Source organism: Thunnus thynnus, chromosome 7, assembly GCF_963924715.1.
Source record: "Thunnus thynnus chromosome 7, fThuThy2.1, whole genome shotgun sequence".
Classification (NCBI taxonomy): Eukaryota; Metazoa; Chordata; class Actinopteri; order Scombriformes; family Scombridae; genus Thunnus; species Thunnus thynnus.
Genome location: NC_089523.1, coordinates 22,359,572 through 22,376,141, shown reverse-complemented (window position 1 = coordinate 22,376,141; position 16,570 = coordinate 22,359,572). Strand labels below are relative to the sequence as shown.

Below are 16,570 nucleotides of genomic sequence, written 5' to 3'. Positions count from 1 at the left end.
CCAGTTCAGGTAAATACAGTGTGCATGTGGATACAGGAGCAGTATGAAAGACATAAATAGCTGCAGTTTCCTTTAGAGTGATATCCGTGACAAGGTCATGTTAAAGAAAAGGAGAGCTCCTCACATGTTTTCCTCCTAATACAGGGTAGGGTTTCATACATAAACAATAAGTCAGTCTGCTGTTTTTCCCTTCTGACCTGGGAATTTATGCAGGTTTCCAGCCCAACAAAAGATACAGACATCAAACATCTCCTCACTCTAAAAAAATGACCCAAAACTACTGGTTCATTCTTTTTCATTTTCAGAAGACATCACCTTGAGAAATAAAGCCTTATCTCTACAAATCAAAGTTATTAATAACAGTGTACAGTATAATAATGCTGTCATGCTTTTGTGCACTGCTTCATCTGTACTACAAATATATTTTTACCCAAATACTTCATGCATTTGCTGCTCTGTTGTGGTAAAAAAAAAAAAAAGAGGTTTCTGGCTTTTGGAAACATTACTCGCTGAGGCTCAAATCTCAGCAGCGCCTTTGATGAGGGCTTCACTTTCCTGCCTGTGTTAAAACTGGAGCGTCAGATTACAGCTACGCTCTCACGGGTTTTGTGATGCAGCCCAGATTGTGCGATGTAGATGTCTGTTTGTTGAGTCTGGATGTTTCAGTTTGATCAGATAGAGACGGCTCTATCAGGCAGATCTAAGAGTGGCGGTTGGTCCTGGGCCATAAAAAGTCTCTGAGCGCAACGACCTGCAGGAAACATTCACAAAGCTCGGATGACGACTGTTGAGTTGCACATACATGCATGGTATTATGATAAAGGATTAAAAAACGATTTCCTGCAATATAACAACTGGTGAATGTGATTGAACATATGGTGAAATAATGTAGCTTCTATTGAATCTCTGTATGAAAAATGAACAGGTGTTGTATTAGAGAAGCTAGTCTATAAAGAAAATCAACCAGATACACATTGTTTTGGGGGTATATGGGTACATGTTTTTCACAGACCCACTCGTGTGTGATTTCCAGTATAACTTAACATCTTAAAGGAAGTCATGTGACTGAAACACAAGCACAGAAATAGAGCACATGACTATACATTGGCTAAATAGGTCATTTGCAGGGTGGGATTTGTAAAATAATCTAGATAGTAATGGGTTCACCGTATGTATTAATTTCATGTGTATGTGGCCATTTGATCCTGTTTGCTCTGAATGCCACTTGTCTGCATCATATTTGATTTCAGCCCTACCTCATCAGAGGGGCAGGTGAGCATCAGTGAATAGCAAACACCTGCAGCCAGCTGCGTTTCTCAGGGCTGTGTACGGCTAACGGGAGCCTGTAGATCTTCCAGTCCGGATCTGAGTCTGACACGTGAGGCCACAGGCCAGGATCAGTGTAAACAGAGTGACGCACATGAGATGTGTTAGACGAGGGCGACAGTGTCGTGAGTAGGAGGGGAACAACAATGCAGGCAAAGGATACAAACACTGCATGCATATAAAATCCATATAGATGTGCTCATGCACAAATATGCACAATGAATATATGAAATGTTTGATGTGAATGTACCATATTGTTTTTTTTTTTATTATTAACCCTATTATTAACCAATTTTTTCCTTTAAATATTTGTTTTCTTTTCTTCTGACCTCATTAAAACCCAATATGCAACTAAATATGTGACAAAATACATATTTTCACTGCCAAATAAAGAAATATTTCTTGTTTCTATTTCATGAATTATACACAAACAAATATGTGCTCCTCTTGTTGCCAACCTCTGTTCACCTCATTAAATCAAACCTCTTAGACTTCTTATGAACAAACTGTTAAACTGCAAAAATGGCGTGCCCTGGCAGCCTGCTGGTTAAGAGGCATGCCACATAACCATAAAGTCTGTGGTTCAATTCTGGCAACGGATCTTTGATGTATGTAGTTTCCCATCTCTCTCTCTCCTCTTGTTTCTTGTCACCTCTCTACTGTCACTGTCTAATAATGGCATAAAATACACAAACTGTATATAAAAATGGCAAATGTATAGATTTATCAGGGAGTTTTGGAGGGTAGTGTAGTGTGAAAGTATTCTGTCAACAACAATCACAGATACAGAGCATATGAAAATCCATTGTATTTAACCATTTTTTTGACAGCTGGGCTCTCTGAGACTCCAAACAGAAGCAATGTGACGTTTTCTGTAGTGGTCTTCTGAAACATGTCATCAGTTTAAAAAGTTCTCAACTAACTCTCATGAAATGAGGACAAGTCGTGAAGGTAATAAAACAATGTTTTTGAGCTGTTAAAGAGGGCCCAAGGTCTCCAGGAACCCAAACAGCACATTAGGATTATGTTTTGAAACAAATGAGATGGGCCTTAACGTGGCCTTGAGGCAAAAATGAGCTGGAAAAATTGATTTTTCTTAGAGCACTAGAAACCCACTATTACACCTCACTGGAATACTTCCAGATCCTGGATTTACTGTGTGACAGTTAGCTTATTCAATCGTATTGTAGAAAGTGAGAATTTGCATTGGCATTTGATGTTGCTGTCATTGAATATAATCTGGGGGTTAGCAAATTTAGCAATATGGTTGAATATCAAAGGATATATTTTGATACAGAGTATCAAACATGTCACACTGAACATGTCAGTTTTATTGTGCGTTACTGGTGCGTATTACCAAATGAAACATAGCAAAAGTTCAGGAAGACTATCTTCATGCTACTCAGTTTTTTCTCTCTGTCTTTTGACTTAATCAGCTGACCGAGGACATTCACGCTTTCAGTTAAACTAATAAGATTCCACCGCAACCTCTGTGAGTCAATCATCTCTTTGCTGTCAAACTTTTAAAACTGTTCCCCTCTCTGCTGCTGTCAGCTGTCATTTCAGTGTCAGATCAATGCAACCCTCCTCCACCACATTCATCCCCAGTGTTCATCAGATCCAGCGTCCATGGGTCCTTCCATTGAGCTCATCAGAGTGCTGCTCCACATCATATCCATCCAGATCTTCATCCACTGCTTTCACCCCCCTTCACCACCACCACCAGTGTCTATCTATATATTTCTGTGTCCTCACCATGGCATGATTTCTCCCTGAAAACAATGAGGTCACAATGGGGTCTTATTGCCAAAGATTTCTCACATATTTCTTCAACCTTCCCTATTGTGCACACTATGTCAAATAAATGTTATTTAATTACTCTCTAAGCCTCTCCTTCAATTGAGTCTCTCCTGATTGAAATGAATTTCTAATGAATCAAATTATCACAAAGCAGTTGCTACACGGACAAGCTGGGGCCTCATTGTAATCCGACCTTGAGCTTGTAGACTTGCCTAATACTGCATTTCAGTTATTCAGTGCATATACAAAGACACTATAGTGTTATAAAAAATGGCAATCTGAACACTAACTAGTCAATGACAACTGGGCAAACTTCATCCACTGAGGAAGATAATGTGATACAATCGAAAACTGGAGAACAGCGACTTGTAGTATGTTTCATTACCTGCACAAAGACAGATTGCACACAGATGCAAGAATGCACCCAATTAAAACCGCTAGTGTCAAACTATTAGTTGCAAGATGTTCTGTCTTTCTGCGGTGGATCAGTCTGATCTGGTCTGGTCTGGTCTGGTTTGGTCAGCGTTCACTGGAGCTCAGACTGAATGGAGGAAGCTGCTTATCAATTCACGCTAACAAAGTTCAACTCAGGTTCAAGGTGCTTTAAAACACAACAACATATGAATGCGGCACAGAGCTCTGCTGAGAATGGGCACACACTCACCCACTCTCAACAGGTGAGACCGCATACCCACCCACACATGCGCATAACCTGAAAGGAGTGAGTTCATCCTTAGCTCAGGGTTTTTTTTTCTTTTTTCAGGCCACGTTTTCAGAATGACAAAAGGCCAGGCTCTTGTGTAGATATGCTGCCGTACAATGACTGGAGGGTGTCAAAACAGCACAGTGAGGATAGATTATGTGGAGAGGCTACAATTATATGTCCACACACACACATAACACAACTACAAGGCCCACAAGGACACTTCAACAGTGACAGATCATACTGCAAAGAAGCAGCAGCTCATACATGGTGTCAGAGTCCTCCCACTCATATAATTTGTCTCACAATATAAATCCTTCACACTACACATGCTGACTGGAAGACATTGAGGTTTGGAGGAAAGTTTTCTCAAAGGAGATGTTCGCACATCAAACTACCTCAGAGATAGGTGCGTTGGAGAGTGCTCAGCATCACAATTTATTGATCATACTAACGTTTCGGTCCCTCTGGACTCTGACGAGAGTATTTTAAACAATTCTGACAACAATGATCTTAAGTAGATAATGCTCCGCCCATTCTGTGTGCACAGGTGTGGGACAATAATTCTCCTGTGAGAGTGTCTCTCAGTAATTGACAGTGACATGTGCACAATCTGTCGCATTATAGTCCACACATAAGAAAAAGAAAAGAAAACAGAAACAAGTAAGACACCACGACACATACTTATGTCTACTTACAAGAATATTTACAGAAACTGCATATCTAATGAATGAAAACAGTCTCGCAGCTTACATAAGTCATTCAAAGTTGTGCAATCATATGAAATACTTGTATCTTGAGTGCACCATAAATAGGACTATTTGATCCCAAAGCTCCTTAAAGAATAACATGCCATGAAATCTCATCATTCTGTCCTTTTGGGGGATAAAGTTTGCAAGTTAAATATCCAGTATACTTCTCTTCTATTAAGAATTTCATCACCACCTCTCTCTGGCAGAGTCACCTTTTCAATGTCCTGGAACCTGAATGATGAGACGTTTGAGGTCATTGAGATGTACTGCCATTGGGTAATCTCTGTCATTTCTGCTTATTCTGTTTTAATGTATGTGGTGTCTTGCCAACAGAGGCTGATCCACAAGGACATTTGATCATATAAATTACATGAGAAGTGGAGCATTTGATGATATCATTGATAAAATCATTTTTTCCCATTATGAGGATGACTAAAGCAGTTCAATTTGATCATATTATAACAAGGCCTGTGTACTCTTTTTCACTGATTTTACATTAGCATGTACAAAGCTATCTCTGAGTTTACGTCCTCTTTGATGGACTTTTAATGGTGGTTCTTTCAAATCCATGGACATTGCTGGGTCCGATGATAATATGTGCCAATGTTTTTTAATAATAGAGCCCAGCCTATGGCAGTGGGGGGTAAAGGTTGTACTAAACATGATGGAGTATTTCTTTTTCTGTGGGGGATCCCCTTGTGGGGAATGCTTATGTTAAGATTTTCTACTAGGTGTGTGCCCGAATACGCCTTTGAAGTTCTTCTCTACACGTTGCACGTTGCTGAACTTTCTCGGTGTTATGGGTGTATAAATAAGTAGAGGTCTGTCTGTGCATTGGTGATGCATTCAGTTTAGCTCAGTAGTCAGCGCAGTCGCCTGCTTCGTAAGATAGTTTATTCATAAACACTTATTTTAACACTTCAATATCCTAAAATTAAAAGCATAATAAAGATAAAAACTGGATTTTTACGCCTATTTCCACTTTTATTCAAATACAATATAAATAATTTTGCAGCCTCAACAAATATAGATACAAATACAAATACTGGGCTCTCTGCACATCCCTACTCTCTACATCAAGAGTTACCAAAATACAGTTTTCACTCACATTCGTAATCTCTGAGATCTTATTAATGAAGTCTATAGAATCTCTAATGTAAGATGGTAGTGATTGCACATATGGCTTGACAAAATAATCCACAAAGTTTGAGAGTGGTTCTAGTAGTGAACCAATCCCAGCTACCACTGGTCTACCTGGATAGTCATTCTGGTGAGTTTTAGGCTTATGAACTTTGGGCAGGGTGTGTAGGACAGGGTGTATGGGATGCATACATCTTGGTTAGAAATGATTTTATTCTGATGGGAATTCTCAACAATCACAAAAATCTCCCTCTGCAAACTTGGTGTAGGGTCTCCACTGAGTTTTCTGCAGAATTTCCCATTGCTGATTTGTCTCATAATTTCTTCCTTGTATTTGTCATAATCCTGAACTACTGCAGATCCCCCCTTGTCTGACGGTTTTAAGACTATAGTAGAATCTTTCACCGAATCTTCCAATGCTTTCTCTTTTTCTCTGGACATGTTTTTTTTTTTTTTTTTTTTGCAGTTGAGGCCTCGATTTACCATATTCCGACACCTTTTTGTTCAACAAGCCTGCAGTATTTATAGAAGAATTCTTCACTATAGGACAAAAGATGCTCTTTGGTTTAAAATGTGTACTAGTGTCATGAGAGAGGGGTCATTTCTGACCTGCAGATTTGTGAGTATATCTTTTTGAGTTTAGTTATTCAGAAAAACTTGAATACATCTACTCTTGCATCAAATTGTCTGTCTCCAGTAGTAGGTCAAATGAAAGACCTTTTGACAGAACAGACATGTGTGTGTCAGTCAATTTTTTTTGGAGAGGTGGCTTGTCGGATCCTCCTGCTGTAGTTGCACATCATGGGTCTGTGGCCACCGTCTCTTGTTGGACCGTTTTCCCCTTCTGCTGTGTTTCATCGGTTTCAAGGGATGCCCCTGCCCCTCTGAGCTAAAAAATGCGTTTGACCATGTTGGCAGCTGAGGTCACTGTCACTTTGATACTCACTTCCTGTAGCGGAGTCATCTGGATACAGTGCGGCACTCCTCTGGGGTTAACACACATCTTTTTTATGACCATCCCAGTGGTACGCTCTGTTTTGTGAATAATCTTTTGTATCCCTTTTATACTTTTAGATCTTTTTAGCTTGTAGTAGGTCCTTACACTAAGCCACAGACTGTTTGATGGATTTATCTATGTCTGTGAAGTCAGGACCTCATTTCTCTTTCCCGTCTCATTTTCTCTTCATGTTCTTTTATCATTGATTCAACCTCTTTCATTTCTGATAACACTTGTTCAATGATCAGTAGCATCAGATCAAATGAACATTTGTTTAGGACTTCACCCTATCTCTGTATGAATGTCTTCCAGTTCTTGCCTATAGTAGGTTCTTTTTGGATCCTTAACCCCCCAGGAATGTGCTTGTTGTGCCAGTATTAACTGAGAGTTGTACTATGTAGTTGTAGATGCATCTGTTTTTCTTTGCGTTTCTAAAATTGAACCTTCAGTTTGTTTGTGGAGACTGGGTTGCCCTTGGTAAGACTAGGGGAGGAGGGGAACAGAATTCTCTTGGCGTCTTCTTGGGTGAATGAATGAATATTTGCACAGTTCGTGGTTAGAGAGTTGATTTCTTGTGTCTCCATTCACTTATCTTGGGTAGTGTTTGCTTGCAAGATTTTAGAGTGCAGAATAGCTGCAACAGCTATTTCAACTTTTTCACAGGAGATGTTCACACATACAGCTATCTCATGCAGGTGTGTTGGAAAGTATCACTTCAGTCTTAAGAAACGAAGATCCCGCAAACAGCTCTTGCTCAGCATCACAATCTATGGATTATAGTAACATTTCGTTCCCTCTGGATCTTCGTCAAGAGTATTTTAAATGATTCTAACGACAATGATCTTAAGTATATAGTGCTACGCCCATCCTGTGTGCACAGGTGTGGGACAATTATTCTCCTTTGGGAATGTCTCTCAGTAATTGACAGTGACATGAGTAAAATCTGTCTCATTATAGTCCACACATAAGAAAAAGAAAAGAAAAACAGAGACAAGTGAGTCACCATGATACATACCACGACACTGCAAGAATATTTACAGAAATTGCATATTTAATGAATGAAAACATCGGCCTTGCAGCTTTCATAAGTCATTCAAAGTTGTGCAATCATATGAAATACTTGTATCTTGTGCACCATAAATAGGTCTGTTTGATCCCAGAGCTCCTTAAAGCATAACATGCCATGAAATCTCATCATTCAGTCCATTAGGGGATAAAGTTTGCAAATTAAATATCCAGTATACTTCTCTTCTATTAAGAATTTCATCAATGTTATCACTGCAGAATCACCTTTTCAATACCCTGGAACTTGAAAGATGAAATGTCATATTTGAAGTCATTGAAATGTACTGCTATTGGGTAATCTGTATCATTTCTCCTTATGGAGCCCTTGTGGTCACTTATTCTCTGTTTTAATGAACATGATGTCTTACCAACATAGGCTAACCCACAAGGACATTTTATAATATAAATTATATGAGAGGTGGAACATGTATGATATGTATAATTTTTATCCTCCAAATAGCAGTTTAACTTTGTATAAAATAGTTTTAAAATAAAAGAATTGAAAATCTGTAGAGGAAGAAGACAGATTCTCTCCTGTTTTTGTTAGACGGACTGCAGTAAAAGCAAAAGTGAGCAGGTTATCTCAAGGCAGAGTGAGAAAGGGTAAAACAATCTCAAGATTCCACTTTTGCCTTCTGCGACACTGAATATGCCATGCTGTGTGCGCCGCGGAGAGCCTTTACTCTAAGTGATGCCTTGTGCATCACAATTATCTACACACAGCCCTGCATCAGACCGTGAGTTGACTTTTATGTTCATGTGAATGTGGGCCGCAGCAGCAGCCGATGACAGCTTAATTCCCGGGCTGGTCCCCCCCCTGCTGAGACCCACTGTTTGTGTGAGCTGACAGACAGAGATCAGACTGAGGAGAGACGAGTGGGAACCCTCCGAGTACGCTCAGGTTTCTGGGCGCTGTCAAAAGATTTGTCCAGGCCATTCAGATCTGACGGAGTTTCCCATGTTCTGCACTATTGTTGAAGTGTTTGGATAATAAATCTCTCTATCTTTCATATCTGCACACACACAACAGATACACATAAGGCTGATGTTCTGTTTAGTTTTAGTCCTTGATGCTACGAAAACTACATCTCACATTGTTCAACTCTTCTTTCGTCACACACCACAGTAAGAGGGGTTCCAATCAATGACTTTGAATAAAGCAGGAAACAGGTAAACGTGTAGAAAAAAATAGAAGTGGAGGTAGAGAAAGAGGATGAATTGAGCTGGAAAGAGTTGTGACCTCACTTTAAAAGGGGTTGGGAAATAGAGGGTTTGGGCCAACATGAGTGAGTGAAGTAAAAGGGGGCAGAGGGAGCTGGATAAGAAGGATTAGAGGACCCGGGGAAAGAAGGTTGTACTACTTTGATAGAGGTCAGAGTGTGCAGTTGTCGAGGAAACAGGCGAGGCAGGGGAGCATTGTTTTCAAACATCTAATTTTGAGATAAGTGCTGTTTTTGAACACGTAACTGAGGAATGTGGTTAATGCAATGCTGACCTTCTGAAGATGACAGTGGGCAAAACTCTCTCAGGCGCTGAAATGACACGGATGTGCTTTATCGTCCTGCTGATGAGTAACGCCGCTTCAGTCTCCACGCAGTTTAATGGATACAACTGTGATGCCAACTACCACAGCAGGTTTCCTGGTGAGGATGCTCCAGACAACATATGTTCTCTTTCCAGATTAGAAACGCTTCTTTTATTCTGACTGCAGATATAAGACATACGATAAGGCCTCTGTCAGTGGTGGAAAAACACATTTTACTCTTTACAACTGTGAGGTACTGGTACTTTACTGTACATATCAGACTTTGTCAGTGAGATAACATTGAAGTCCTCCACTTATCGTCCCTGATGTTTTCATCCAATCCACCAACCTTTGTTGAGATGGAGACATAACTTCAATGTCTGACATAAAGAAATATAAGAAAATAGAAGCTATGATATGATTAGCAGGTTTTTTTCAGGCGCAGTTGCCTCTTATATTAAAGATAAAAACATGTAAAGTCCAGCTGTACATTTAACAATCACATGGACCACGGAGCATTGATGCAAATGCTTTTGGTGTCATATTATGAGTATTGTTTTTTTGTTTTATACTTAATGATAGTTAATTTTTTTGAGTATGAGCAAGACTTGTACTTGAAGTATTTTTTTACATTGTGAAATTGGTGCTTTGACAAGTAAACACATCACTGTTGCAGTTGCTGCTACAGAGGTGGATAATATTCAGTTGAAAATTATATGTTTTTCTAACAGACCTGCACCTGCAATTTGGGAGCAGATGATTTGGCCTCTTTGGAGCTCTGGTAGTTGTCTCATATGGCCCTGAAAACTCAAATCAAAGTGCTGATTGTCAGAACTTTTTTACAGCTTACAAAAATTGGTAACTGGCATTTCATCTCACATGACTTATCTTTGCAGCAGTGTGTGTAATTGTTATTTAGCTAAAGCTCTCTAATGAACTTGTTAGATATTAGATTTCATTTGTTAGTGAATTGGCAGACAACAATCTGAGAAAAGAAATTGGCACATAACTCCCCCTAAAATTGTAGTTTTTAAACAAACAAGATTTAACTTTTAATTAATTTATTATGCTCATACAGAGCCAGGATAGCTGTTTCCCCCTGTTTTTAGTCTTTATGTTAAGCTAAGCTAACCGGCTGTTAGCTCTGGCTACACGAGAGTGGAATCAGTCCTCTCGTCTAACTTTCTGAAAGAAAGCGAATAAGTTCCTTCCATAAAATTTTAAACTACTTTTAAAACCCCTGTCCTCATGACCCTGCTGTTTTTCATTCCAACCATCTAACAGGCAACATTTCACACTTAAACTGTCAGGTCAAAGAGGTCCTGCGTCTTGAGGACCACGATTGACAACCACAGGTCTAAACTTCCTCTCATCTTTTTCGTCCTTCACTTTGCCCCCTCTCTATTTCTCCAGGCGAGCGGGACATCAGTGTGTACTGCGGGGTTCAGACCATCACCTTGAAGATCAACTTCTGCCCGGTGCTGTTCTCTGGCTATACTGACACAGATTTGGCCTTGAATGGTCGCCACGGTGATGCCCAGTGCCGCGGCTTCATCAACAACAACACCTTCCCCACAGCAGTCCTGTTCAGCATCAGCCTCAGCACCCTGGAGGCCTGCGGTAACAGCCTGGTGGTAAAGAATACACAAATGCGAGAACATGGTGTTAATATAATCAATAGGCACCTTCACTGTGTTCTTTATTGACTTGAGAGAAAATGACGTGGCCGAGATGTTTCTCTCTGCAGGTCAGCACAGCCTACGGGGCCAACGCCTATGGGAACATGTCTCTAGTACAAATTGGGAACATCTCAGGCTATATCGACACCCCTGACCCGCCAGCTATAATCAGCTACTTGCCCAGTTTGTTGTATAAATTCAGCTGCAGCTACCCACTGGAGTACTTGGTCAATAACTCACAGCTGGCATCGTAAGTTGCTGCCCAAAAAAGGATCTCTCAGTGTCCAAAAGAGAGCTTGACCTTTCAGTAATTAGTCAGTAGATTTGTTCTTCAATTGTACGAAGATTTATTCATTTAATTAAGAGCTTTGCTTATTGTTTTTCTAAACTGCTTTGACAGTTAACTGCCTCATTTAAAAGCCTGAGTGGCTTTGCGTCTTAAGATTTTCTCCAAACCATTTATTGTATGTGTTTGAAAGACTCATATGCTAATTCACATGCATACATCCCTCCCTGTTGTCTTTCAGTCACCTGAATGAATAAACCTGAAGGTTAGATGATGCTTTAAACATACTGTAAAAAAAAACCAAATGTTTTTTATTAAGTAAAGCAAACACCCACAAAATATAAGTAAATAAAGTAAAATAAATGTGCTGCATCTTTTCACAGCTCCTCTGCTGCTGTCTCCGTCAAGGACAGCAATGGTACATTTGTGAGCACGCTGAGTATGATCTTGTACAATGTGAGTACACTGCTGCATTCAGCCTGCCGTATAAAATAATTACCATTTCAATTCATGGTGGTTATTAGGTTATAGGGTTCAGCAGGATTTTTATCAATCAGAATTGAGTTCATGAACTTTCATTAATGTTTGTGTTTTCTATTAATGGATCTCATAACTACTTTAAAAAGTTGGACTTGTTAGGAGGTTGAATCTTGAAGGATAAGTCTGGTGATATTCTATATTTTTCTGAATTGGCTATGTAGCCAAGGCCTGATATAGCTTATTCCTCAGTGCCTTAGAGCTCCATTGTTGTCCAAAAACTGTTGAAAACACATTAGTAAGCCACACCATTGCACTGGGTGACATGTTCCTTCAAATACTCACTAGAGCAACAAATGTGTGTAAATCCGCTACTGAATGTAGTCCCAAACAAATGAACAGTTTACTCCCGTTTGAGTAAGATTTACTCAAAACTAAAGTGCCCAGATGTTGTAAAAAATATTTACCATTTTCTAAAATAAGTACCTATGTATTCATGACATGTTTTAAAAAATTAACATCTTCAGTAGAAATAAATTGGCTTGGGGCTGAGAGCCACAGACAGCAGGGAAGCCGGAAATTACTGAGAGACAGACTAACTAGCTGTTGGTTTTGGTCATTTCATAACATAAACATAGGATATCACCAGCCTTATCTTTTAACACCTCACTATTACAGGATTGAACCCACACAGAGATCCTTTTGCAGTAATTTCAGGTTTACAAATGTGTATTTTAAATTAAAAATACTGAAATGAATAAAAATACTTTATGTTTTTTCCTTTATTTTGACTCTTTTCTGTACAGGATTCAACGTACAATCAACCTCTCTCTATTCCAATGGCTGGACTGGCTCTGAAAACCAGAGTATTTGCTGCTGTGAAGGCCACAAACTTAGACAAACGGTACCAGAAAACAATTGTTTACTACTGAATATTTAACTTTAAAAATATGATAAATGTCTGTGGAAATATTACTTATCTAACATACGTTGTGGCATTTAAACAACGTCTACAAAGCAGAGATAAAATTTGGGATATAGTCAATCACCATCAGCATCTTTCCCACCATCCTTTTTCCAGATTCAGCCTTTTTCTTTCAATGGTTTGCTTACATTCATTATGCCATTATGCTATTATACGATGTGAAGGCGCCAGTCCACAGCAGAGAAAGGCAGATCTGTGCTTTCCCATGTGTAGTTAGATCTCTATCCTCCATCCAAATCTTACAGTTTTGTCCCCCTGCAGGTGGAACATCTTGATGGACTACTGTTACACAACCCCCTCAGGGAATCCTAATGATGAACTACGCTACGACCTTTTCTTTGGGTAATCTTGCTTTTTTTTTTTCCTCAAGATGATTTTGATAAACCACAAAAGGTTTGATCTTGATAAACCACAAAAGGGAGCTATTACCTATTCAGGCTCTCCATGCTTATCCCAATGAATGCTACTTTTTTTTCCTCTCAATGAGTACTTAAGCATACATCAAAGTCATTTTCAGTGTGTGAATGCATATATGTGTGTGTCTGTGTGTTGTTCTCTTTTGACACAGCTGCTACAAAGACCCACAGACGACAGTTTTTGAGAATGGGAAGAGTCAGATGGGACGCTTTTCCTTCGAGGTTTTCCGTTTTGTTAAACACAGACACCAGAAGATGTCGACCGTGTTTTTGCACTGTGTCACCAAGCTTTGCAGAGCAGACGACTGCATCATGCTCATGCCAGTAAGTGTAAGAAATCATGAATCTCAATCTGCGACTCCCCACGTGCCTCCCTTACCCCACTGAGGAATAAAATCTGACTATGTGATTGGCAGATCTGTGGGCGACGACGCAGGCGGGATGAAGGAGTGAATCCTGATTCCCTCCCAGCAGCATCTGGGAACGCCATCATTACCGCTGGACCAATCATCACCAGGAGTGGTACGAACAATAAAGTTGATCTTTAAGGAATACTTTGACATTTTGGGAGATAAACTTATTTGCTACCTTGCTAGATACCATTCTCATATCTGTGCAGAACAAATGTGAGACTACCGCTAGCAGCCGGTTAGCTTATCTATTGCCAAAAGATAGCCCTGCACATAACCCCCATAAAACCAAATTGTTGTTTCTACACTTTGTTTTTTTTACAGGTTACACAAATTAGATATAATGTGTTAATTACTGAGCTTTAGAAGTGCTGGTAGGTGGATTTTGTTACCTTGGACAGAACCAGGGAAGCTTTTATCCCCTTTTTCAAGTCTATGCAAAATTAAGCTAATTAGCTGCTGGCTGTAGCTTCATATTTAACAGATAGATATGAAAGTGGTATTGATCTTCTCATCTAACTCTTGGCAAAAATTAATAAACATATTCTCTAAAATGTCACACTATTCCTTTAAATTAAGATCACATCCACAGAACCACTCAGGACTAAAGTATCTGTAAAATTAACCCTAATTAACACTTTTAAAATCATTTTTTCAGATGAAACTCCCGTCAACAACTCTCAACTAGGTAAGTTCCTTTATGCAAGGTTACAAAACATAAAGAGGTATAAAATATCACCCGTGACTAAGTCCTGGGTTAGGTGGAAAGACAGGAGATACCCATGGAAATTGATGATTTAAGGCAATAACAACAAAAAGGTTCCACTTCTCTTTCTGAAGGAAAAAGAAACAAACTCAGGTCATGTTAAGCTCCATGTCAAAGAACGTGTCTGTTTTAAGTTTCTGCTATTGTTCACCTCTCCCTCCACCAGCATCTGGTCGCCCCTCCCAGCCGATGAACCCGGTGACCAGCGCTCTGATCTCAGGCGTGGTCATCCTGGGCGTGGTCAGCGTGGGCTTCTTACTGCTGTTGCTCCACTTCCTGCAAAAGTCCCGCCTTCCCACATCCACAGCCTCAGGTGTTTGGAACCCCAGCTTTAAATGAATACACATCTCTATGCAATGCAATCTCTATGTTGGATACACAAACTTAAACACATTATTAAATTTGTATTGTATTGTGTTAGGTGTTGTGTGTTTATTGCCTTCAATACCTCATTATTCTTGTCCCTCATTGCCATCTAATGTTTGGCCAGTTACAATGTTTACAGAAGCTTTGCAACTGTTGTGTTTAATTAAATTTACTTATTTTAGCAAATGTTATCTTATTTTTTACAAATTTAAACAAAAATATGAACAATTATCATAAAAAGGTGCACAATTTTGTTTTTTCTTTTGTTTTATTGTCAAAATATTGACTTTGAAGCAGCATTTTAACCCTGTACAATATTAAAATGAACAAATAAGCATCATACACTGTTTTTAAATAAGTTTTGTGCATTTATTTTTGTATGTTTAAATTTAGTTTCGAGCTCTTTGTTGCCTTTTCCAGTTTAAAAAATGTGTTTGGAAAGTAGACAGGTGCAGATTTCTTGTCAGGCTATAAAATACTTAAAAGTAAAGTATAATTTTTAAAGGAATAGTTCAATATTTTGGGAGATACACTGTCTTTGTTTATTCCATTAAAAAAAACAAAGTGTAAGAGGGGTTTGTAATGTATTAATTAGTGAGCTTTATAGGCATATTTTGCTTGAGTCAGGCTAGCTGTTTCCCTCTGCTTCCAGTCTTTATGCTAAGCTAAGCTAACAAGCTGCTCGATATTTACTGTGCAAGCATAGTAGTATTGACAGTTGTATTGATCATCCAACTCTCTGCAAGAAATCAATTTTCAATATCAATCTATTTATCCCTTTAAATAAGTAACAATCTGGATCAGATGACACAACAATTTCAACAAAAATAGTCCACTTACTGTACCCGCTTATTCTGGAGTGAGTCAATGAGTAAGAGGACCTTGAGTTGAGACTGTTTTGTCAAATGCTCTTCAGAAGGACAACAGAGGTGGATTCAAGCAATGAATATGCAAATGTAGCTATTTTTTTAAATTATAACTTTGCATTATTCATACATATACTGTACGTTTTTATAAATATGTTTGTGTGTACAATATGGCTTTTGGAAAGTTCTTTCATTGACATAGACATATTTAGCTTTTCTACACGATACACATTTTTATTGTGAACAAAGGTAATAAATACTGTAATTCTTTCAATGCCATCCCCTGCATGATTTATCCGATTACAACCAGTAAAGTTTGCTTATTTTCCTTTACTATACAGGCACAAAAGTGTGAAAGTTTTCGAAATGTCATGGCCTCTGTGGGTGCCCAATCTTCAGGAAAATGAACAAACCAGGCAGTACCAGAGCTCATTGGAAGACTGCCAGAATTAATCTTTCAATTTTTGCCGTATTGATTTTCTTTCTGATGACCTATATAAATGTCTGTTTGGCTGCAGCTGCGTCTCACGTGTCTGACTCCATGGCTGTTTTTGTGACCCGTACGGTTCTGCTGCATTCATTGCTCTTTATCACTCTAATCCCTTATTTCAACATCCATTTTGTGATATATTCAGTGTGCACAATGACCACTGATAACTGAAATGAGAGGAATAAATGCTACCATCCTCCCTCTCAGTTTAATATCAGTGATAATTGATTAAACTTTCCTCCCTAAATGGAAATGAAGCTGGGATTTGGTTTGAATGTTGAAACCAAGTTCAGCTGAGTCAAGCCAAAAGAAAACTTCTTTTTCTAAAGACCTGAGGAATATATTGAGTGAGTGTGAGTGGGTGAGTGGGAAGAAACGACTCTAAGCATGTTTAAGTGCACACGTCATGACAATAATAATGTGTCCTGCATTTGACAGTGTGGTTTCATACATTTGACAAAAGATTGACGGAGACACCCATCCGCCAACTTGACCCTGATCAGAGCGCTCCCTTCCCAGGT

General features: G+C 39.1%; 1 protein-coding gene across 1 annotated transcript; it reads left to right on the top strand.

Annotated features, from left to right (window-relative positions):
- The first annotated feature begins 9,227 nt into the window (after positions 1 to 9,227).
- Positions 9,228 to 14,851, top strand: LOC137186754 (zona pellucida-like domain-containing protein 1). The gene is made up of 10 exons (XM_067595804.1): positions 9,228 to 9,426; positions 10,722 to 10,942; positions 11,056 to 11,237; positions 11,657 to 11,729; positions 12,557 to 12,654; positions 12,997 to 13,077; positions 13,304 to 13,475; positions 13,568 to 13,673; positions 14,220 to 14,249; positions 14,494 to 14,851. Exons 1-10 carry the CDS (start codon positions 9,288 to 9,290, stop codon positions 14,664 to 14,666), a joined length of 1,275 nt encoding a protein of 424 aa, XP_067451905.1. The 5' UTR covers positions 9,228 to 9,287; the 3' UTR covers positions 14,667 to 14,851.
- Positions 14,852 to 16,570: the final 1,719 nt, after the last annotated feature.